Below are 22,949 nucleotides of genomic sequence, written 5' to 3'. Positions count from 1 at the left end.
TATTCTTGTTCTCTTTTGTTTGATGTGATGTTGCTATTTATTGACTTAAAATGATCTAACCATTCGTCGGTTGATATTTGTTCACCTGTATCCTCTTTGCTTCCGTTTTCAAGGTTTCGTAGTTTATTAATCTCTTGCCAAAAAGATTTTGGATCTTCCTTAGATAGCTTAGAAATATGACTCATTTTCTTCTCTGTATAGTGTTTCTTTGTCTTTTTGACAAGTTTTTTGTATTCTTTTACTTTAAAAATGTATGTTTGTCTTTTGTCTTGCCTCCAGGGATATTTCCTTATTTCAGCAGCAAGAACTCTAATTTTTGACCTCAGATCGCGACATTGTTGGTCATACCATGGTTTACTAGTTGGTTTCTTTTTTCTTTTGGAGACTCGAATTGATTTTAAAGAAATGTCAGCTGCCATCTTAATGATATGATTAACATCCTCAACAGCTTTTCCAGCGTCACTGTTTGTGTATTGTTGTACATGAACTGTTTTATCTTGTTTTGAATTTGAGGAAGTTGAAACGCGTCCTGAAACTTTTCACGAGAAGTTTCGTCCCAGATATATTTCTTTGGATGTATAAGATGTTTTTCTTTATCCGTATTTCTAAAGCTAGAATGGTTAGTTTTAAGCGAGACAGAGATCTGGCGGTGATCTGATAGCCAGGTAGGATTGTGAACTTTGAAGTATTGTACGGATGAAAAGAGGGGTATACTGGTTATGCAATAGTCTACAGTGCTTGTTCCATTATATTTTATACATGTACTTTTTCCGGGGAGGTCGCCAATCGTTCTTCCGTTTACTATCAACATGTCGGCAGCCGAGCACAGATCAACTAATTCTCTACCATACTTATTTTTTACATTGTCTGTGTTTATTCTAGGTTTAATGTTAATTTTTGTAGAGTTTTCGTCAAAGCCATCAAAATGTTGTTCTTGTAGATTTGCTGTTCTTGAGTTCATGTCACCAAGAAGAAGGACATGTCCTAAGTTATTGAATTTTGCCAGGTCCGCCATTAGATCTTCAAAAATTGTGTTCTTTTTTGTGGTAAATAAAGGTGAGTTTTCAGGAGGTAGGTACAGACATCCCAGTATTACATCTGCCTCTAAACCAAAGAAAACCTTATCTAGTTTGCACCAGAGGATGTCAGGATTATTACTTTTTAGTTTAGAAATTCCTTTAGCGATAGTTTGTTTAAAAAGGACAGCGACCCCTCCGGAGTTCCGTCGGGAGCGCTTCCTGAGTTTACGGTCGCTACGAAAGTGTTGGTATCCATTGATATGAAAAGTATCATCGGGCTTTAACCAAGTTTCCTGAACACAAACTATATCATATCTACATACAGCTTCTAAGAAATCTAATTCTACACATTTTCTAGAAAGACTACCTTGAATGTTCCAGCTGGCCAAACTTAGGGCCACATCAACAACCATAAAAGACTACCGAAAAGAAAAGAATGTCAAGAGCAATTTCAAGTGCTGCAAATGCTATAGAATTTAAAGGTAATTATCTTTTGAAAATATAGATGAGTACGTACCGGTCGTACACTATTTCATCTTTTAAGAAAACATAACATGCTCATATTGGGATATTAGGACATAAGAAAGTAAGACTTCCCTTCGATGGACGGTGCCATTGTTTCCCATATGTAGCTCAAATGTTCATCAGCATCTCGGACAGTTTGTACGCTATGTCCATGATTTTCTGTTGTGGAATCTGGGACGCGTGTAGGTTCGGGCGGCGGCTCCAGTCACCTAGTGGGTAGCTTCCAGCATCATGGCGAGGTCCTGTGGGCCTGTCCTGGCTCTGGTGCTGAGGCGTTCGAGCGTTGTGGTACTGGCGATCCTGCCTTTGTCGTGGCCCCTGGCGCTCCCTTGCTGATGTGTCGGGAGGTGTGTAAGTGCCGCTGCCACTGTAAGTGGACCTGTTCTCGGCAGAACGCATGGTGCGCTTTACATCTGCAACCAGCAGGCTGGTCCCCGTGGTGTCGTCCAGGTGGATTCCATCACGTTTGTAGAGCTGTCGTGTTGTGGATAGTTTCTTGTGGCGGACATACAGAGTCTTACTGTCATCCTTGCTTCGTTGCAGAACGGCCTGGTTGTAGTCCTTAATGTTTTTGTTTAAGTTTGAGTCCATGTTGTGTCCTCTGGGGAGTACTTGTGATAGGACGATTGTGGCATTGGGGAAAGATGTCTTGGCGCATGAGATAAGCTCTGTTGTTTTATCGAGACAGTCTTGTACAGAGGAGGTGTCTCTCTGGCTATTATCCAGGTCGTTTGAAGCCACGTGTAGTATGACATACGCCGTTTTAGGGTCGCTCACCCGTTCCATCTTCTTAGTCGCGTGGTCTATTGTTGATGCATGTTCCTTACTGGTGGAGCGGTTTGGAAACATTCTAGAAGTGTCCACTGCTTTCCAGATAGAGTCCGTATAAACTCTGACTTCGCGCGTGTCTCTTGTTGGGACTGGCTGTCGCCTGTCGGTACTGTGTGACGCCGGTTGTGTCTGTTCGACATTTGGTGTTGTGTCAATCGCTTCCGATATTGTCTCAGTGTGGTTTGTCTGAAGAGTGTCTGCACCTACGTATACCATCTCAGCTCCGGAGGCGTCGTCTTTGTCAGTGGTTTCAGAGTCTAGATTTTCAGTAGTATCCTGGCGTTTTTCTGATGACGATGACTCAGCTTGTGCAGACAATCTTATAGCTGATAATGAATGAGAAAGCTGTAGTGAGCTTACCTCCTTCTGTAATGCAGAAATCTGTTGCTGTTGTGTCTCTACTATTGACTGGAGGGAGTCACACCTAGCTGTCAAACTTAATGCTAATTAGTCGACGTGACATTGGGGACCCCTAGCAGTTGGTGTAATTGTTGCAGTCCATGAACCAACCTGACAGTACGTGTATGTGCCAAGCTGCAGTACCGGTAGTGATTGATAAGGGTCGCTTTTGATCTATGTAACGTAAAAATTCTAACCATTCCTCATCAATGCCCATTAGTATGTTTCCAATCCACTAGTCAATAGAAATGTCTGATCCATCGCCTCAGACAGAACTAGGGGAAATTTACACAGGCTGGCTGGCTAAGAGGATCGGATGTGCACGTAACTGGATCTGTTAGCCTTTGAGTTTGAATTCACCTGACAAGTCGATATGGTCCGAGGGAATCCGGAAATTTTTATAGTATACATAGTCCAACTGATTGGGCGCGGGAACAAATGAACAAAAGACTACATACATACACATCACCACTGAGACATATTTTCTTACAAACGGAGAAACCTGATATTTTCCGTGTGAAACAAACAAATGGAGCTGAGTATTCTTGTACACAACCCTTATTACACTTTACAGCCTTTCTTTCTTTCTTTGAGGCCTGAGCCTCGGCGTGGCGCTCGCTCATTGGTCAATCCAGAATAATGAGATTAGGAAGGGAAGGTCCCGCGGCAGGTGAGCAGGCAAGAGTTGCCTTGTTTCCGCACACCGCAGCCCCTTGAAGGAAAACGTCAGTTTGCTGCGATATTATTTCTGTCAACCAGGGTACATACATGTGCAACACTGAGATCGAGAAACAATCCAACCGTACTTTTGAGGCATGATGCATTTTATCGAAGATATGTCAGATATTCCGTTCATTAATATCATGATAGATTTTCTATTACAGCTAAATTCTAAAATCGACAGAGATTAGTTCAATTTGAAGGTACGGCATATTTACAAACTAACAAAATCTCTAGAGGGATAACAGTTGTAAGAATGTCGATCAGACAGAAGAATGTTACTACTGTTGTTCCAAATCTTGCCAAGCGAAGAAAAGGCACGAGAGGCTTTATGAATACGCTGTGATTTCAGTGTCCACAACAACGTTAGATTTAAGCGTGCATAAATACCAGTTTTCGTGCCATGATTGATGACAACCACCGAGAGGCGACGTGTCTATCCTTGTGAAATAAAGAAATCTTATCTAGACTGAACTTAACTAAGCTAAACTGAAATAAACTAAACTGAAATAAACTAAGCCAAGATATATAAACTAAACTAAACTAAAATAAACTAAGCAAAAGTAGGCTACGCGAAGCTAAGCAAAACAACGAAAATAATGGGTTTAGGTGTGACAGGCCGTTCGATATAACCGAACTTGTCTCCGTCGCCGTTGCTTGCCTGCGAAGCTGGTGTGTTTCGCCAGGTGGTGATTATACGGCTGGTAGTATTGATATTTACGCTAGGCCCTAATTGCAGAAGGCCGGACAAACATCGTTATTGAATCATTTAGTCAACACACTCGTCAAGTATAGAGAATGTTGTTGAAATGTAAAAAAAAAACCAGCATGACTAGAAAATGAATCTAATCATTGAACTTTTATTTTTAGCAAGTCACATTTGAGCCTAAATGTCTCCCGCTACAGGACCTTGTAGACGAAGGTGATCACATTTGAGCCGAAATGTCGCCCGCTACAGGTGCTTGTAGACGAAGGTGATCATATTTGAACAGAAATGTCGCCCGCTACAGGACCTTGAAGACGAAGGTGATCCCGTCTTTGTCTTCGACCTCGTACATCTTGAAGACATCCCGGCTGACTCGTTCCCAGAGTCCCTCGTCCTGCAGACGGGCCATGGCGGGCTCCAGCTTGTCAATGTAATCCTCCACTATGTACAGGTACTCCTCACGGAGCGTGATGATGATATAGCCACCTGCGGGCGAGACGGAGGCTGTTATAGGATATAATAGGATATGTTATAGACGACAGGTGGACGGTTAGGAGGTATATATATATATATATATATATATATATATATATATGTATGTGTGTGTGTGTGTGTGTGTGTGTGTGTGCGCGCGCGCGCGCGCGCGGCTCTAGCTTGTCACATATATATATATATATATATGTGTGTGTGTGTGTGTGTGTGTGTGTGTGTGTGTGTGTGTGTGTGCGCGCGCGCGCGCGGCTCTAGCTTGTCACTAAAGTGACATGTGTGCAGGTACTCTCAAGGAACGTGATAACGATATAGCCGGGGCGAGACGGAAACTGTTATAGAATAATATTTACGTATATGCGTGCGTGTGTTTGTGTGCGTAAGCGTGCGTATTTGTTCCTTTTTCCTTCCTTCTTTCTTAGTCCTATATATCCACACCACGTTGAATATAGCGTGTCTGGACCTTCTGCTCACCTGGTTTGGCGACCCGTATGAGCTCAGGTAGGCAGTCCTCCTTCAGGTGGTTGGGTGCGAAAACAGCGCTGCAAGCGATGGCGTCATAGGTGTCTGTAAAGGACACAGGTCCTCTCAATAACTTAAAAGTGGCGCAAGTTTCAGCCCCCTAACATTAATTTTTGAAACTGCAGGGGCATTCATGATGGTGAAATTTGGCCCCAAAGTTTCCATTCGAACGTTGGGTATCGGGTTACCGGGGCTCCCGCGCGCGCGCTCCGGGGGACCTGACAGTAACTGGAACATATTCCAACAGATCATGGTAGTTAGAAAAGCAACCCCTCGCATGTGCCTCGTCGATATTAAATGAAAACTGGCAGTGTGTACACGTATCTTACCGTGTACGTGTGCTGCACAGTTTTGTCTCAATGTTTTCTGAAATGTGCCTAGTTGGTTGATTTAGAAAGGGTGTTTGGTGGACCAAAAAAACAAATACCATATTTAGATTGGTCCTAAATTTGACTGAAAATACAAATCTTTTATATCATATAGGTAATGATATCAAGATAAAACTTTCTGTCTCAGATATTTTCAACTTCTACTTAAAACTATTTTTACAGCCAAAATAAGGTCGAAAAATCAGCATTTTTTTCAAATTTTCTAACTCAAAGACTAGTAATTCAAAATTGCATCCATGTTTCAAAAATCCCTAAGACACAAAGCTGGAGATATTAGTTGTCGACAATAGAAGTCCTGAAAGAGTTGATTTGCCCGCGTTTTGTAAGCGATTTAAATACCATGTTTGGCCGTATGTCTAGTATCACCGATAGGGACATGGAGTAACTGATACCGCCGTAAACAAGTGTTGTAATATTCAAGGTCACCAATAGTGACACCAGCAGCTTTGTTACATGTCACATGTTCCAAACTAAGCGGCAGCAAAACTAAGCTTGCCAGATAAAGGTTTATATTTGTGAAAATGTTTGTTTTTCTTCTGACGCACGGCACCCGGGAAAATGAGGGCGTTTTCTGCGTGTTTACTGTAACAACCTGCGGATGACCGCGAGTGACCTCCAATAGAACGCCCGTTCTGTTCAATTCGCGCGCGATCGCGTCAGATCGAACCCGATTCGTGTTCTAAATCCCCACATAGAAGTCTGGAAATTTTGGGGCCAAATTTTACCATCGTGATTTTGGCAAGACATTCCAAAGAGGACAACTGCAGAAAGAAATGACGGATTCACATCATTTTAGGCATGCTGGTACCTTAGGCAAAGATGTTCATAATGATATACATGTTATGAAAGTAATGACTTAATTTGCATAATTAATGTGAAAACTGCATAGTTCAATTGTTTTCAATAATTGTAAATTATGATAGATGGAACATAAGAAGATACCAAGTATGCTAATGAGGAACTGATTTGCAAAATATATACGAAAATTACTAAACCGCTTACTGATTATTGATGGGAATTTTATACTTGACATGTGTATGTTAGTCAGTGATGAACATCACCATGCATAAATCATGAAAATGTGCAAGCGATTTGCATAATATTTACAAAAGCTCTAAATATTTCATGGAGGTATGAGGTCGCCAAACTCTAGTTAAAAAACTGAAACTTATTTAGTACTGATTTACCAACTTGATGAAACTGTTTGCGGAGATTCAATTTACTACATGTATATCTCAGACATCGTTAAGTAAAGACTTAGCAACATTTGAACTGTAAAAAGACATTGGGAGAACATGTCAAAACGCCAGCCAAGTCTAAACACTCGGAGTTACCGGCTTCGATGTCCAGACGGTTCGGTCCGACAAAGGCGCAGATGAGTCGGTTGTAGATGTGCTTCCCCTCGGCCTGGCTCAGCATGCCCTGACTCCCGTCCACAGCGTCTATGTTGGTAAAGCCCAACTTCGCGAGCTAAGAAGTAATAAAACATTTAACTAATCAATCAATCAATCAATCAATCAATTAATCAATCCTTACTCCCGTCCACAGCGTCTATGTTGGTGAAGCCCAACTTAGCCATAAAGCGTTTAACCAATAAACCAATCAATCAATCAATCAATCCTGACTCGGACTTCTTACCTCTTCCCCGCACGCTCCGGTCCCCGCCCCCCGTCAAGAACCCGGACCTTCTCACCTCTTCCTCGCACGCTCCGGTCCCCGCCCCCCGTCAAGAAACCGGACCTTCTCACCTCTTCCTCGCACGCTCGGGTCCCGGCACCCCCAAGAACCCGGACCTTCTCACCTCTTCCCCGCACGCTCCGGTCCCCGCCCCCGTCAAGAACCCGGACCTTCTCACCTCTTCCTCGCACGCTCCGGTCCCGGCACCCACATCAAGAACCCGGGCCTTCTCACCTCTTCCCCGCACGCTCCGGTCCCGGCACCCACATCAAGAACCCGGGCCTCTCACCTCTTCCCCGCACGCCCCGGTCCCGGCACCCACATCAAGAACCCGGACCTTCTCACCTCTTCCCCGCACGCTCCGGTCCCGGCACCCACGTCAAGAACCCGGGCCTTCCCTCGGTCCGACCCGCCCAGGGCTTTTGCTACAGCGCCTGCGCAGACACGGGGAGCTCTGCAGTTCCGCTGCGTTATAATCTCCTGTGGGGAGAGACAATAAGCTTACTCACGGTTTGATGCGCATGTGCAATGGAAATGGCAGAAATCAGAAAATGGTCCGACCTAACATCTGCTGGGAAAATACATTATGATGTAAACACTGTCGAAAAGCTGTGACGTCAGAATGTATCTATCGTAAAATTGTAAACCAATTGTTTGTTTGTTTGTGTCTAGTTTCTAGGGTGTAAATTTTCACCCAGCATGCTAGCAACGCACCTCTTCATAGTAACCAGACCAGTTGTCGTAGAGCTTTGCCGTCATTTCCGGGGTCATATTGCATTTTGGGTCGAACATCTCGGGGGGTGTCTTTTTCTCCGCTGACATGATGTGTATAGCGTGACTACAGCAATAAACACAGGGTATAGATAGTTTTTAAATTAGTTCCAATACGGCTTTTGGCCGCAAGATGTTCTTTATACCCCTGCCACATTTGGCGAAAATCGATTCTGCGGCAAGAGCCCGAGCCTTGTTTATAATAATAATATTGCAATTTTATTGCACAACAATGCACAAAGTACAAAGTATGGCTTATATGTGACAGGGACGGTTTTCAGGTGCAAAATACGCGCAACCCCCTGTCGATCTTAAAAATGGCCGATCTTCCATCGATACGCCCGAAGATCGTGGCTAATGTGACAGGGGTGTTAGTGGTCGTTCACGTACGTCGTACGATCGTAAATTGAAAGCATTCTTGTAACAATCACCATCGCGCTTGCGTCGTACAAAATTCGACAGTTTACCTTTAAAACAAAGCAGTATTACATCCTTGTCAGCAGTTGGCTTGGTCTTCTTGGCCTGCTAAAATCTTAAGACCTCAAAACCGTACGACGACTTTGACAGTGCCAGAAGTTAAAAGAAAAGAGAGCAAACTGGTGTATGGATCCTTGCTTGGGAGAAAGTTAGAGGCAGTCAAACGACTCTGCTCTATAGCACAAACAAAATCATTTAAGTTGTAGAACGGTGAGTGGTAACTGATGTGAACCAAATCTATGTCTTAACTTTGCTGAAAATACAGACTTCATACATCTACGACGTAGTTTGGCATGGCATGGCACGGTTTACTTGGGCGAACTGCCGGTAATGTGATTCACATAGCTGGCTCCTACTTGAGATATGATCTGACTCAGCTTCGTTGTAAAAACCAGAGAGAGAGAGAGAAAAGACAGCACATGTGACCATCATCCGACGAACCAAGCGGGTTACAGAGACAACAAGAGTTCGGAGACCTCATACCTCCATGAAATATTCTGATTATGCAAATGACTTGGACATCTACATAATTTATGCTTCGTCATGGACACCTTTAAATAACTTACACAGGTCACAATGTTGACAATCCAATCATTTACTACATGCACTTCGATGAATTAGGACACTTTCACATTAATTATGCAAACTAGGACTTATTTGCATAGTTGGTATCTGATAATCTTCCACCTGCCACCAATTTCACATGTTACATGTATTTAAGTCCTATAATGGAAAATGCTGGAAATATAGATTTTTTCCTCATAAAGTATGCAAATTAAGTCAAAATTTGCATAATTTTCACTTCATTATGTACATCTCTGCCAAAAATACCTACATGCTAAATATCATAGAAATCCATCATTCCTATGTTCCGTTATGCTCCCTGGAAGATTTTGACAAAATTGCCCCTGCAGTTCGCTAGGGGGCCCAAACCTATATATCCTCTTCCTATGTCACAAGCTATCTGTCACCAAGAAATCAAGACCATAGCATGTTCAGGTCAAAAGATTAAAACAAGTACTTTTAAAAAAAGCTGGCGTTTCGTCTACGTTTATGAGTGTGACCTGTCTTTTTCTTGAAGTAAAATCTGTTAGAAAAAGTCACTCAAGGGCTGTTGCGTCTATAAGAAAAATTGTTATTTTGGAAAGGAGTGCTGTTTAATAGCGGGTCTTGGCTTACAACTTTATTTTAAAATGTACAATAAGTTCATTATAAAATCTATCAATATACTCAGGTAGTCCTCATGAAGTCCTGTTCATAAGACAAAGGCCTTGCATATGTGAAATGAATACTAAAATAATAATAAAAATTATATATAAAAATATAATATCAATAAATAAATAGAATATTTATATATTATCTTCAATATTTAAAAAGGAAAAAAACATCCACTCTCGGTTTCGAACCAGGGAATTGTGCCGAGTATGCAAATAAGACTGTAATATGGATGCAAACTATGGAAACTAATGGCAGTGAGAGAGTGAGTGAAACAAATATATTCAACATATATTGTATATGTACAACTTGAATGTATTCAATATCATGTGAATCTTGAGAAACGTATGCTCTTGTAAGTCAGGAGTTGCAGTGACCATATATTAAAGTTACACATAAAAATTAATAAGAAAAAGGACAGTGTGTGATTGTACATGTATGCTTTTATTTTGATCAAATTTTATGAAGTGAGAAACATGGCCTTCACATTGTCTAGCATGAAAAGGGGAACTTAGTTCTACGTTGCAGGGCAAAAATTGTGAAGTTGCGATACACATGATCTCATTTTCAACACAATTATCATTGAGTAGTCCACAAATGATGTAAGTTAGAAATTACTCAATACAATATGATTCTCTACTGTGTTGTATATACGAGGGGCATTCAATAAGTAATGCCCCTGACCCATTTCCCATAGCAGGAGATTAATGAAACTTGGCACAGTTATTAGTCTTTTAGCCTGATTAAATCTCGCTTATAGCAGCCCGCCAAACATCCGCCGGCCCACTATCAGCTTGATAGAGAATAGCCCTTAGTCAAGGGAACTGGGTTTTCCATATATGGATAATGTATGTAATTGCCTGGAGCCCACCAGAGCCTGGCTTTTGGTTGCTATGGACTGGGGTGGGTTGCTATGTGGTGATTGACAGCATCACACCTCTTATCTGTAGTTGATCTCTCTGATCTGTGCCACTTGTACTGATGGTGGGAACAGAGTTCTACTATTATAAAATGATGTCTTTTTTTAACAACCGCTACACCGAAGAACTAATGTGAAAATTACCCTTCAATACATAGAATAGCATTCATTTAGGTAGATGTGCCTGTGGCATAACTTTTGATGTGCCAATCATTATAGGAGGGACATATCATGGTTCTGAGAAGTTTGACCAAGGAGGTTGACAGGCTTCAACTGTCACAACAACATGGCGCATTTTTGTGAACCAACTGTTTTTCTGCAGTTCTCTGCCTATATAGATTTTTAAAAATGTACTTTATGCCAAGCTTTCGTTGCTGGCCACATAAAATCTCACCACCAGGCAAAATAATAGTTCCAGGAAAGTCTGCGCTCCAAGATTCCTTCAAGTTTCTTGAAATCCCCACAACTGGCACAAGACGTTGTTTTCCTATTAAACACAAACATGCCTCTGCTCCCATGGGTCCTTCACACAGAGAACCACAGCCCGGCACAGACAATGGGAGAGGCAACTAGCCCGCCCACCGTCTGGGTGGTGGAGACATGCTAATACACTGGTTTCCACGGTAATGGGGGCTTGACCAAAATCCTGGCTTGCCATTGGTGTTGGTATTTTCTACAACAGTTCCCCCAGGTTATAGCTAGTGGAGCACAAACTCCGCGGGGAGGGGCCAGTTAGAGCCCTGGACAGCGGAGTTTGTGTTACACAGACTATTAGTCTTTCTCTTCATAGGAAACACCCAGAGTTTTGCATTTCTCCCATCATTTGATGTAGCTCTGGACACCGTTCTTGTAGGACATCCCAGGTTGGTCCTCCGACAGATGCCTCATCAATGGCAGAAGAGGGACGACCAGGTCTGGGAGCTGTTTCCACAGACTTCCGACCTTGTTTGAATTCAGGATGCCAGCGTTTTACAAGGTCATATGATGGGGCATCATCACCGTAAGTTTTTTTCATTTCATCAAAAGTCCCCTTACGTTGTAACCTATTTATTGTGTTGAAGAAACTGATTTTTAGCAATGTTTGTGGTTGCAGTAGGTTCTAAAAATGAGGTGTTTGGTGTTGTTTACAGGCAGTGAAAAAGGGTCAAAATGTTATGATCCCGTATAACGTAATTATGCCGTATTTTTCCCCCTTGTTTTGTCGTCAAATTACACATTATAGGCCGGACAACCATGCCAATGTGAGTTTTTTTATGTTCTAAAACTCGTAGGTAGGTGATTTTTGACAGAATCTTTCTGCCATGATTCCCATTGTTAAGAATAGGCAGGCAGTCTAAATACCGAAATTTGCCCTGCAGGTGTTTGCGTACCGACAAAACAGGTTCGGAAGGTTCTGTTTTGTAACAAAACGTCCCAGGGGAATTAGACAACCTGGTTTGCATTAAGAGAACTGTTGTACATTTCTGTCCGCTTGCTCTAAAGAAAAATTCTAAAGAATTCGCTACTATTTGATAGATAGATAAATTCAACTACAATCTGGGAGGCGATAACCCTTACTGTGCACAAGTACGCAAATATATCCACGAATGTTTGTACCGTAGAAACAATAGTGTAGAATTTTAATTTTTTATAGACCTCACTAAAGTAGTTGTACTTTTGTCGTGTTAACAAAAATTTCGCTATTTATTCCTTGATTTGTTACATCTTATTACACATAACAATCAGATTGTGACCTGTTTTCAGGTGTCCCTGGACACACAATAACCTGACACATTCACACAAAAGATTACTTGTTTTTAGGTCTACGAAAAAAAGAAGTATAAGAAGTTTATATTAGGAAACGCCCACAAATTATCAACGTATTGTGGTCCAAGTCAAATGTCTTCATTCTAATAAAACACATAAATACTTTAAGGTCTTACCTGTGTTTCTACACGTAAAGTGGGACGACGATTCTGGCAGCTTGAGCTTTGTCCTTCTGTCTTATCTATTACCAGGACGTGGATAGATAATAGGGGTCAAAGTTCATATTGTGGGCCTGGTTACCCATCAAACGTACATTTTATTTCAGATACCATTAGGTAGGGATTCCCTGTTTTGTCAAGGATTTGTGCAACTGTATCGGTATTTATGATATCTATATAGCTGTTATATCACACCAACTTTGCAGCCACATACTCAGACTCCGTTGAACCATGTCCCCTAAACGCATAATGGAATGCGCCACACAATTTATTTTTTCTTGCCAAGCAAGTATGCAAATGTGTAGCCATTGGTGACGGGATTCGATATATTTGGGGTCTGCATGGTCTTTTACGTACTAGGCAGCCTATTTCTATTACCCGTAATTTGTAGGGAAATCATCTTATCTGCGTAATTCGTAGCTAGGCGACCAAATTTACCGTAATTGCTTTCCTTGACTTAGCGTAATACTTAGGGGGAACTTCTTCTGACTTTAGCGTAAATCGTTGACCCCCATGCAGACCCTTAAACGCATTTTCAGCAGACAACGACCACAATAACCAGTTTAGTGGGCACTATATATTTTGAAAGGTCAGCAGACAATGGAGAAAAATTGCTGCCCAAGTAGCATGGTTCAGTGACCAAGTAGGACATGGTTACATAAATGCACCAAAGTGCAAATGTCAGTTGTTTTGTCACACGTTAAGAACAGAATGACTGATTAAGGTCCCGATTTCACGATTTTAATTTCAAAATTTTCATATCATCCCGGCCCTGTTAATAAAAATCGCCACTTGGAGCGATCAGTAATCCGGCAGGTCTTTAGACACACCTGTAGCTACTTTGGACCAGTCCTTACTCCACGCCTTCGGCAATCTCCAGCTGCAGGTGTTGGGACATCTGATCTTTTGACCATCCGTATTTTATATCAACCCGATCTTACCGCAGTTGATTTAGCGAAGTCTAGTGGTGCGTACCTAGACTCATATTCAGGTATGCCAATTACGGGAAATAGAAATGGGCTGCCTACCTACCTACCTACCTACCTGGTCCCTTGACCTCCAGGTCGTTGGGGGGGACAAGGTAGACAGGAAGATCGAGAGTTGCCTCCAGGTTCATCTATCCCTAGCCAGGGTTATGCTCTCCTGTAGGTGCTGCCTACGCCTTACGTAAAAGACCATGCAGACCCCCAACTATATTGAATCCGGTCACCAATGGCTAAACATTTGCATTCTTGCCTGGCGAGGAAAGATAAATTGAGGTAATCAGGCGTACAACATGAACTTTGACCCATATTATGTATCCCCACCCCGATAATATATAAGACGGAAGGACAAAGCTCAAGCTGCCAGAATCGTCGTCCCACTTTACGTGTAGAAACACAGGTAAGACCTTAAAGTATCTATGTGTTTCGTAGAATGAAGACCTTAGACTTCGACCACAATACGTTGATAACTTGTACTATACGTTGTAGGCGTTTCCTAATATAAACTCCCTGTGTAGCATTTAAGACAATGCGTTACACAAAAATGGACTGAAGAAGGATACTTCTATTTTACGTTGACCTGAATACTAGTAATCTTTTGTGTGAATGTCTCCGCAAGGAGAGTATTGTGTGTCCAAGGACACCTGAAAACAGGTTTCGTTATTAGCTCTATAACAACTTCTTCCAGTACAACTAAACAGATTTATATGAATATCTACATGTATGAATAAGGCAACATATTCGTCTAGCATATCATTTGCACTATTGGTTCTACGGTATAAACATTCGTAGATATATTTGTCTGTTTGTACGCAATAAGGGTTATCGCCTGCCAGAATGTAGTTGAATTTATCCAACGAACAGAGTGTAGCAAATTATTTCAAGCAAGCGGACAGAAATGCATGTGAACAGCTTAATGCGTTTATCATTATATTGCAAACAATCCATAACAAAATGACTTTCGTCTTCGATCCCATTTGGGCAGAATGGACAAAAGCTCTGGTCACGGGTAATTTTAGTATCTTCTGGCCTCTACAGTTAGTTTGCGACTATGGATTCTTTCTTATCTTTGTGATTGCTCTATGAAGTTCAAAACTGTGTATATTTGAAAGATACTTTTTGTCCGTATAAAGAAATGAATAAATGAAATGTAATAATGTGACATAAATGATACAATGAACCATCTTGCAGATGACACCCAGCTAAAATAGCTTCACCAGACCGACTAATTACAGGGTACGGATCATTGTGGACTCCTGCCCTAATTTCACCCTGCTGCCCGGGTCAATGAACCCTAGTAGTATAGTGGCAAAACTCTCCTGGAAATTGAACTATTCTCTTCCCTTCATAGCCAGCGAACTTTGAGGCCACACTGACTTAATCGCATTGATGTTCGTGTTGCCATGGTAACCGTTTTTTGATATTTTTTTTGCGAAAATGGCTTACAATGTATTTTTTACGTTCATTTGCTATATTCTACAATTAAATCTTATGATATCAAATGTATTTTTTCTGCGCCAACTGGTGTTTCATCTTGCAAGATGTTTAGGAGGAAAGTATTATTTGACAGGCTGTCAACAGTGAGCCTGTTATAGTAAGTGATCGCATGCAGGCCTGGTTGATCGGGTCACTTAGTTGGTATGACACTATTTTGTCCTGTACAGCTTTTGTATAAAGCATTCTATTATTTCGGCGTGTAGTCTACATGTACTGTCTTCGCTTCATATGTTTGTTTGGAAATTCAGACTTTTTTCTCTTAATGCAGATCTGTTTGTCAAATCCCCCTGCGGTGTTTCAATATCATTCAGAACCTTCCGAACCTGTTTTATCGGTACGCAAACTGCTGCAGGGCAAAGTTCTGTTTTTAGACGGTCTATTCCTAACAATGGGTATCAGGGCAGAAAGTTGCTGTCAAAATCACCAACCCTAGTTTTAGAACATGAAAAACTCACATCGGCATGGTTGCCCGGCCTCTAAAGTGTAATTTGACGACAAAACAAGGTATAATATTCCGGCAGCTAGAACTACGTTATACGGGATCAAAAGATAGATGGCAAAACCTTTTGACCCCTTTTCACTGCCTGTCAACAACACCAAACACCTAACTTTTAGAACCTACTGCAACCACAAATTTTCCTAAAAATCTGCAGTACTAATAATTGCAATGCGGTTTCAATCATGCAGAACACCATATCAGAAGTCCGTCTGTAAGAAGGCAGCAGTAATTTTCATAACTCAACTTAAAGTTGCGTGTGCTTGTCAGCTAAGTGGATTTTCCTAAATGTTGACATTCATTTTCATTCCACAGTGTCCTATATAACATGGCGACCCCGGCTGTATCTCATCTGGAAAAAGGGAAGGGAAGTAATGGACGTGGAGAGGATCTTTCGCGTACACACAAGTGTGGCGAGTGCGGCAAGGAGTTTCGTCGACTGAGTGGCTTAAAGAGACATATGCGTTCTTACACTGGCAAGCGACCGTTAAGATGTGAGGACTGCAGCAAACAGTATAGTCGGCTTTGTAATCTGAAGAGACATATGAGAACCCACACCGGTGAGAGACCTTATAAGTGTGATAAGTGTAGCAAACAGTTTAGTGACCAGGGCAATATGAAGAGTCATATGAGGACTCATACTGATGAGAAACCATTCAAATGTGAGGAGTGCGGAAAACAGTTTGGTAGGATGTATCATCTGAAGAGTCATATGCGGACTTACGCCGGAGAGAAGCCCTATAAGTGCGAAGAATGCAGCAAACAGTTTAGTGTGTTGGGTGGTCTGAAGATACACATGCGGACACATACCGGTGAGAAGCCCTATAGGTGCGATGAATGCAGCAAACAGTTCAGTAAGATGTGTAGTCTGCAGAAGCATATGCGGACTCACACTGGTGAGAAACCTTACAGATGTGAGGAGTGCGGCAGGCAGTTTAGTCGGCTGTGTAACCTGAAGAGCCATGTGATGACTCATACCGGTGAGAAACCCTACCAGTGTAAAGAATGCAGTAGGAGCTTCCGTACCTCAGGTAATCTCCGGAGGCACATGCGAACCCACAGTGATTAAAGTACACAGCTACCGATGTGAAGGCTACAGGCACCAGGGTGAAACCCTACCGTTGTGAAGTAATAACACTTAGGACACATGTACGTGACTTAGAACTGTCAGTCAGACCATCTCTGGAGCCACAAGGCAAAGCAAACTCACAGCGATTAAACTTCACAGCAACCGGTTTGGCGGTTTCATGCACGATTAAGGGTGAAACCATACCGGTGTGACGAAACCTTACAGCGGGTCTACCGAGAGTGCGAAAAGGAACGAAAAGGAACGAAAAGGAACGAAAAGAAACGAAAAGGAACAAAAAGGAACGAAAAGGAACGAAAAGGAAAGCAAACTAAAATAAAATCAATGAGAATATAAGGAACCGGTACTGCGGGCGTTAGAAGCCTATGAAACGTGTTTAATTTTACTCCGAATTTGGCAATATCATATTTTTACGGGGCTATTTTAGGCTGTTGTGTTTGTGTGGCTAAATTATTCTCTGAAGATCAGCGAAATACAAGAAAACATAACTGAGATAAGAAAGTAAGGACTAAAATTCAGTTACTGGTGGGTGATGGATAAATATCGATTAATATACATTTTCAGAATGAGGCAAGATTGTAGCGTTGTTGTTGTATTTGGGTGGCTTCTGCTCTCCCAAGATGGGAGCGCCGCATGCAAATGACCTGCGATTGTTTATGTCTAATACCTGCTTAGAAATAGCCAACACTAGTAACAGAATCCAAAATAATAAGGGAAAATCCATTTTGTTCCCTTTTTTCGGCTTCAAAACACAAAAATTAAGCCTTTCTTTTTATCAAAATGCAGCCTTCATGACTTGGTATTTGCATTTTTAAGAAACTTTCTTAAAAAAATCACAACTAGATGAGTATATATACTCAAACAAATCAATAATAATCCAGCCTAACCGAGGATATATAATGAATTAGAGTTTTGTCCAGCAGCTTGGAGGATATATACTCCGACTGGAGGACGATATATACTCTGATAGAGTATAAATACTCTGCATAAAGGAGGATGGATACTCTGTCCGAAAGAGTATTTATACTCTGCCTGAAGGAGTATTTATACTCTGCCTGATAGGGTAGAGTATTTATACTCTGATAGAGGATGAATACTCTGCATCAAGGAGGACGGACCATGTGCCTGAAAGAGTATTTATACTCTGCCTGATAGAGGATGAATACTCTACATGAAGGAGAATGGTCCCTCTGCCTGAAGGAGTATTTATACTCTGCCTGATAGGGAAGAGTATTTATACTCTGATAGAGGATGAATACTCTGCACAAAGGAGGATGGACCCTGTGCCTAAAAAGAGTATTTATACTCTTCCTGATAGAGGAACATGAAGGAGAATGGTCCCTCTGCCTGAAGGAGTATTTATACTCAGTCTCTGCTTGAAAGAGTATTTATACGTTGCCTTAAAATCTCAGTAGTAGTCAGGGTGTTTTTTTTCTGAAAGTCTATTATTACACAATCACCAGTGATTTGATTATGATGTTCAATTTTGCGCGACACATTTCACAAGGTAGGCGTATTCCTTTCAAACATATACATACATGACACGGTGTATAGAAAGCAGCTAATGTATATTTTACTCATCTAGGTAATATGAAGGGATGATAATTTTCGTAGATGCTATCAGTAAATACATGATCAATTGATAAGCTGCGACTATCAAAAGCGGCTGGAAGAGGAGAAATGGGCCAAATAGACGTATTAGTATCATGTCAGAGGAGTTAGTCCGCTAAATGAGCAAACTGTACTCCTACAACGGACAAACCCCTCTGGTATGTTATCTGTCTATTTGAACGATTTCTTTTCTTTCCAACCGCTCCAGGAATAAAGGCTGATCAAAGGAAACGTAAAAAAGTTCATGTTAGGCTAACACATTAAGCTAATCTTTACAGTTAAAGCTGTGTTCTGCATACAAGGTACGCTCTCAATTCTAGCTTCATCTTGCAGCTGCTTCTTCCCTCAGCACGAGCGAAACTAGACCATCCTCGCTCACTAACTCCCTTCGTCCTTTCAATCCGTTGTTATTCTCTGAGCAGCAACCTGTAACCAATGAATGAATGAAAAATGAAATCTCACCCCACATATTAAGCCTACGGTTTGAGAGAAAATATTGCTTTATCTTCAGTGCTATAGTAGAGAAAGACACTTGAATGCATGCATTGCATGTTTTATAGTATCACATAAATACATACAACAGTGTACAAGAAGAGGTCAAATTCATGTAGTGACTGCTGAGGACAACAGTCACAAATGCATATTCGACAAACCGATATAAGAAATGGAGCAGGTTGGAGACATGTTCCTTAGAAACATTCGATATAAACAGTCAAAAGGAACAGCCATTTATCTTAATCTGCTCAGAAAGAAAAATAGGAATTTGTTACATAAATGTAGGTGTCCAAAATCAAAGTGATTTCAATTTTTCTCTGCCCCCTATCAATCAAGTCTATCCGTCATTTTATTAACTGTGGTCTAGGTGGACATATGTTACCTATTTCTTCCATTAGACAGCTTTCCAGACGTCCGTCGCTAACTCGAAGCGATCCGAAGATGTCTCCTAGGGGACCTGAATAAGTTTGTGGTGAGAACGCGGATACAGTAAGTCTATAACATCCGTGGCGCTCCTAACAATGTTTGTTGATAGCAAGTCACCAACTTTGTTAACCCCTATGGCACCATTACATCATGCGATTTGAAACAAACCTACAATTGCTTAACAATCGAGCAGGAAACGGACATTTCAAATGTAATTCAGTGTTGACCGTTGACCCTACCGAGTGACCACTAGTAGGAATAATGATTTAACAGGACACCTGAAGAAAATTCTATGTCATCAGCTCACTATAGCTCACTTGACACTTTAAGCTGAATATTAGTCTTTGAAATCAGTCTTTTTTTAAACTGTAGGGATTACCCTTAGGCCTAAATGATTGAGAAATAAATAAGAAATTCTAAAAAAAAAGCTACATAAGGGACCCTAATTGAAGTAATCTGTAACATATGACACAACATAAAGGTAATGACAACAATCTCATGAAAAAGACAAAAGCTCAACACACAAATAAAACAAATGTGCCACTGTTTTGGCTCTACACACTACCCCCTCATCTAGTGAACCAACATTCCCAAACAATCGGAAAACTTCAAAACATTACAAGGCACATTAGCCGAGAATAGGCGACAAAGAAAATAGATTTTGATTCCAAAATTGAAACCCATTCAACGTAACACTGCGATAGATCTGCCTTTTAATTAAAACTAGAGATAAATATGTGTAGTCACACATGCACACAAGGTCGCTTTTAAGTGTAATTTGTGCCAGGTGAAATTGTAGCTAGGCAATGTTAAAAAGCAGGTGTGAACATATATATACAGCCCTTGTAGTTAGAGGTCAAAGTGTGGGTGGGACAAGGGGGTGAGGCAGTTAGAAATGGTCTGTCCCAACCTGAACGCTCCATCCTTCTGCAGGAAGAAATGGACTGTCCCCACCTGAATAGACCCCCCAGAAATAAGAAATGGACTAGCCCAACCTGAATAACCCCTACTTCAGCAAGTTCTAAGTACTTGAGACACACGTACACACGAGGTACATTGTACGAGGGACGCTCGACCAAACAGTGCACGTAATACAGCTTGCCGTCCGTTTATTTTTATTACCTACATAAGTTATGGAGATGATCGTCAAAATTTGCATTATCAACATCTTGCTACATTCCTCTTTACTTAAGGAACATACTGTATGAATATCGAAAGTGTAACAGCTTTTTGTAATTTTGAAATTGATATGCAAATTATTACCTCATTTGCATAAATCTCATGGTAATCTTGATAACAATTATATTAGACGAAAAGATTAAACACCTATCATTTAACAGTAATGTTTAATTAGTAGTTTTCATTGGAAGTTATGATAATGAGCTCCCTCAGAGATACACTATATAGGAATTATAGCAATTATCTATTCAAATAAAATAACAACATATATTCCGTCAAATCAGAAAAATAACTCATATTCGTCCTTACGTATTGATAGAGAAGAGCTCCGGTGTAATTTTTCCGACCACTACTGATATATCTACGTGACTCAACCTCTGCTTGGAGAGTAACCCAGGCTAACAACACCACCGCTGGACTCCTAGCTCCACATGCCGGTAGCTCATTTGGCCCAGCGGGGTGCGAACTGCTAAGTACCACTGAAGTGACACACGACTTCCAAACAGATCTGTCTCGTCATTAGCCTCCATAGCGGGCCTTCTGGGTCTTTTTGTCTTTGGGCTCATAAAACACTTCTGCTGCATATTTGTATCTTTGTTATTCTCTATCTTATTGCAATAAAAGCAGGCTTTGAATCCAGTATATCATCACAAACATTTATTCTATCGGACACAAAGACTATCGATCTAGTAAGTTACAGTACTTACACACATTTAGCCCCTTAGCCTTTAGTTAGTGAACCGCCCCTGGTTGGAACCCTTCCTATCATCAACGGAACTCCCCCTTGACTGTTGCGTATGGTATGAAGCCTGGTATGAAGGTAACGCCTCCTTTCATGATGTCACGAGCTACGTTACTTCTGCCCCGGTGACCAATCACTGGTATTCTCTTTGGCACTTCAAAGTCATGCAAAGCTAACTGGTCACCAGAAAAACCCCGGTCTACTGCATACCAAACTCATATAGAGTGAGACCAACATCATGTAAATGTCCGCTGTGCTCCGACATGAAAGCGGACATGGCCAAATACTGAAATAGTGGAATTGTGGGAAAGCTTGGCTTGTTTACACCAGGCGATAATCTTTCAATTTCTTGGCAGGCGAAACGGAGAGGGTAATCCACGTGACCCGATGCTGGTACCACAGCAAAGTCCCTCGAGCCCCGTACATGCTCGCGCTCAACTTGATTGCACCACCAGTCCAAATTTCAAGTAACTTGCTATGTGTTTGAATCTTGATATATATATATATCCGAACGACGAGGCTTTAAAAGAAAACTGTATCCTTGAGAGTCGCCCGGAACAACTTATAATTGTGCTGGGACTATCGCATCCTTCCAAACAGCTAAGCTTTGACTGTATCTGTTACCAAAACACTTCCAGATGCCCGCGCACATAATAACTGTCATCTGAAGTCAGAAATTCAGGTCAAGATTTGACAAGTAAATGGAATCACAACCGCACTCTACAACTAGAAAGTGTTAGAAAACCCACAAAGGCAAACAGTGACAATCAACTGATGAGAGACCGTCCAAACTTGGAACTCAGAAGTCCTACCTGCCTTGTAACGATCTACACTACCCAACTCGACCCCCCCCCCTTCTCCAGCTTAACAACATATCGTCTCCCCAAAGAACATGTCCATAAGTTTTATATACATCAAGAGGATCACTGTATAATTTCAGAAAGGAGTTCTACATACCAAAGAACATTGCGGAGCTGTCCATTCAGAAGCAGGCGTGTATCGCTAGAAATGTCTTTTCCCATGAAGATAAGGCGCCAGCGCGCCTGCTGACCGTTGATCAAATATTCTCCATATTTGTTACAGCAGGGTTTGTCCGCTCAAGGTACGCCCTCGTCTCTCCGTTGCCAGGATGCAATTTTGGCACGAAGATACTGCAGTAGGCCACGAAATAAGTTGAACTCGAATCAACATAGCTCTTTTAACTGTGAGAAAGGATATGGACCCCATGGCTTGACCTGTAGCTTATCTGCACTGTTGATCACTGTTTCACCGTACCAGTTCGGCCCCCTAGCCTGTTGATGACCCCGGCCCGCCAGATGTTGGCCCGCCCGCCGCCTTGTCACACTGAAAGGTGACCCAGGCTTGTATTACAAGACCCTATTCTTCAAGCAGATGTTGGGTTAGTGAGGAGGAAAAGCGTTGGTCGGGATTTCGGAGACAGCGGCTACTGCTATACTCCGACCCGATCGCCGATTGGATATTATGTGTGAAGCGTTTCTGCAGGTTTCTGTTTGCCCGGTATTTGTTTTTCTGACAGGTGAATGTTCAATTCTACAGTTAAACCTATCCGAATAAACTATACTCTACGCTACACATATAAGATCATATAAAGTAAATAGGAGAAGGTGAGGACGGAAACAGATTGAAGTGTCGGAGGGAAACATAGACATTACCTTATTGTTACAGCACGGTTGATATCTATTATCAAATGTCATGGTCAAGCCCTGTACGTGTATTTTTACTTGTTGACATGTGTACACTTTACACATTTCCAAACGTACGCATCTGAACTGTACCCATTACTAAAAAG

General features: G+C 41.5%; 3 protein-coding genes and 1 long non-coding RNA gene across 5 annotated transcripts; 1 reads left to right on the top strand and 3 right to left on the bottom strand.

The window, feature by feature from the left end:
• Window positions 1–1,619: 1,619 nt before the first annotated feature.
• Window positions 1,620–2,591, bottom strand: LOC118421115. The gene has a single exon (XM_035828275.1). It carries the CDS (start codon window positions 2,589–2,591, stop codon window positions 1,653–1,655), a length of 939 nt encoding a protein of 312 aa, XP_035684168.1. The 3' UTR covers window positions 1,620–1,652.
• A 1,743-nt stretch (window positions 2,592–4,334) lies between these two features.
• LOC118420531 (demethylmenaquinone methyltransferase-like) lies at window positions 4,335–12,771 on the bottom strand. 2 transcript variants are annotated; one of them, XM_035827375.1, is made up of 6 exons: window positions 12,582–12,771; window positions 7,992–8,115; window positions 7,623–7,757; window positions 6,935–7,070; window positions 5,164–5,256; window positions 4,335–4,704 (listed from the first exon to the last, which is right to left on the bottom strand). In XM_035827375.1, the coding sequence occupies exons 2-6, from the start codon at window positions 8,097–8,099 to the stop codon at window positions 4,499–4,501; spliced, it is 678 nt and encodes a 225-aa protein (XP_035683268.1). In that variant the 5' UTR covers window positions 8,100–8,115; window positions 12,582–12,771; the 3' UTR covers window positions 4,335–4,498. The 2 variants fall into 2 exon arrangements, with proteins under 2 accessions (XP_035683268.1, XP_035683269.1); XM_035827376.1 differs by having other exon boundaries at window positions 4,335–4,686.
• Window positions 12,772–13,722: 951 nt separating this feature from the next.
• On the top strand, window positions 13,723–16,751 carry LOC118420524 (gastrula zinc finger protein XlCGF7.1-like). The gene is made up of 2 exons (XM_035827369.1): window positions 13,723–14,006; window positions 15,915–16,751. Exon 2 carries the CDS (start codon window positions 15,928–15,930, stop codon window positions 16,666–16,668), a length of 741 nt encoding a protein of 246 aa, XP_035683262.1. The 5' UTR covers window positions 13,723–14,006; window positions 15,915–15,927; the 3' UTR covers window positions 16,669–16,751.
• Window positions 16,752–17,395: 644 nt separating this feature from the next.
• On the bottom strand, window positions 17,396–22,325 carry LOC118420574. Its single transcript, XR_004831754.1, has 3 exons — window positions 22,097–22,325; window positions 19,175–19,249; window positions 17,396–18,723 (listed from the first exon to the last, which is right to left on the bottom strand). It is a non-coding gene; the product is annotated as an uncharacterized LOC118420574 (long non-coding RNA).
• Between the last annotated feature and the right edge of the window lie 624 nt (window positions 22,326–22,949).

This window comes from Branchiostoma floridae, chromosome 8 (assembly GCF_000003815.2).
Source record: "Branchiostoma floridae strain S238N-H82 chromosome 8, Bfl_VNyyK, whole genome shotgun sequence".
Classification (NCBI taxonomy): Eukaryota; Metazoa; Chordata; class Leptocardii; order Amphioxiformes; family Branchiostomatidae; genus Branchiostoma; species Branchiostoma floridae.
The sequence above is the reverse complement of the archived record's forward strand: the minus strand, read 5'-3'. Positions and strand labels throughout refer to the sequence as shown.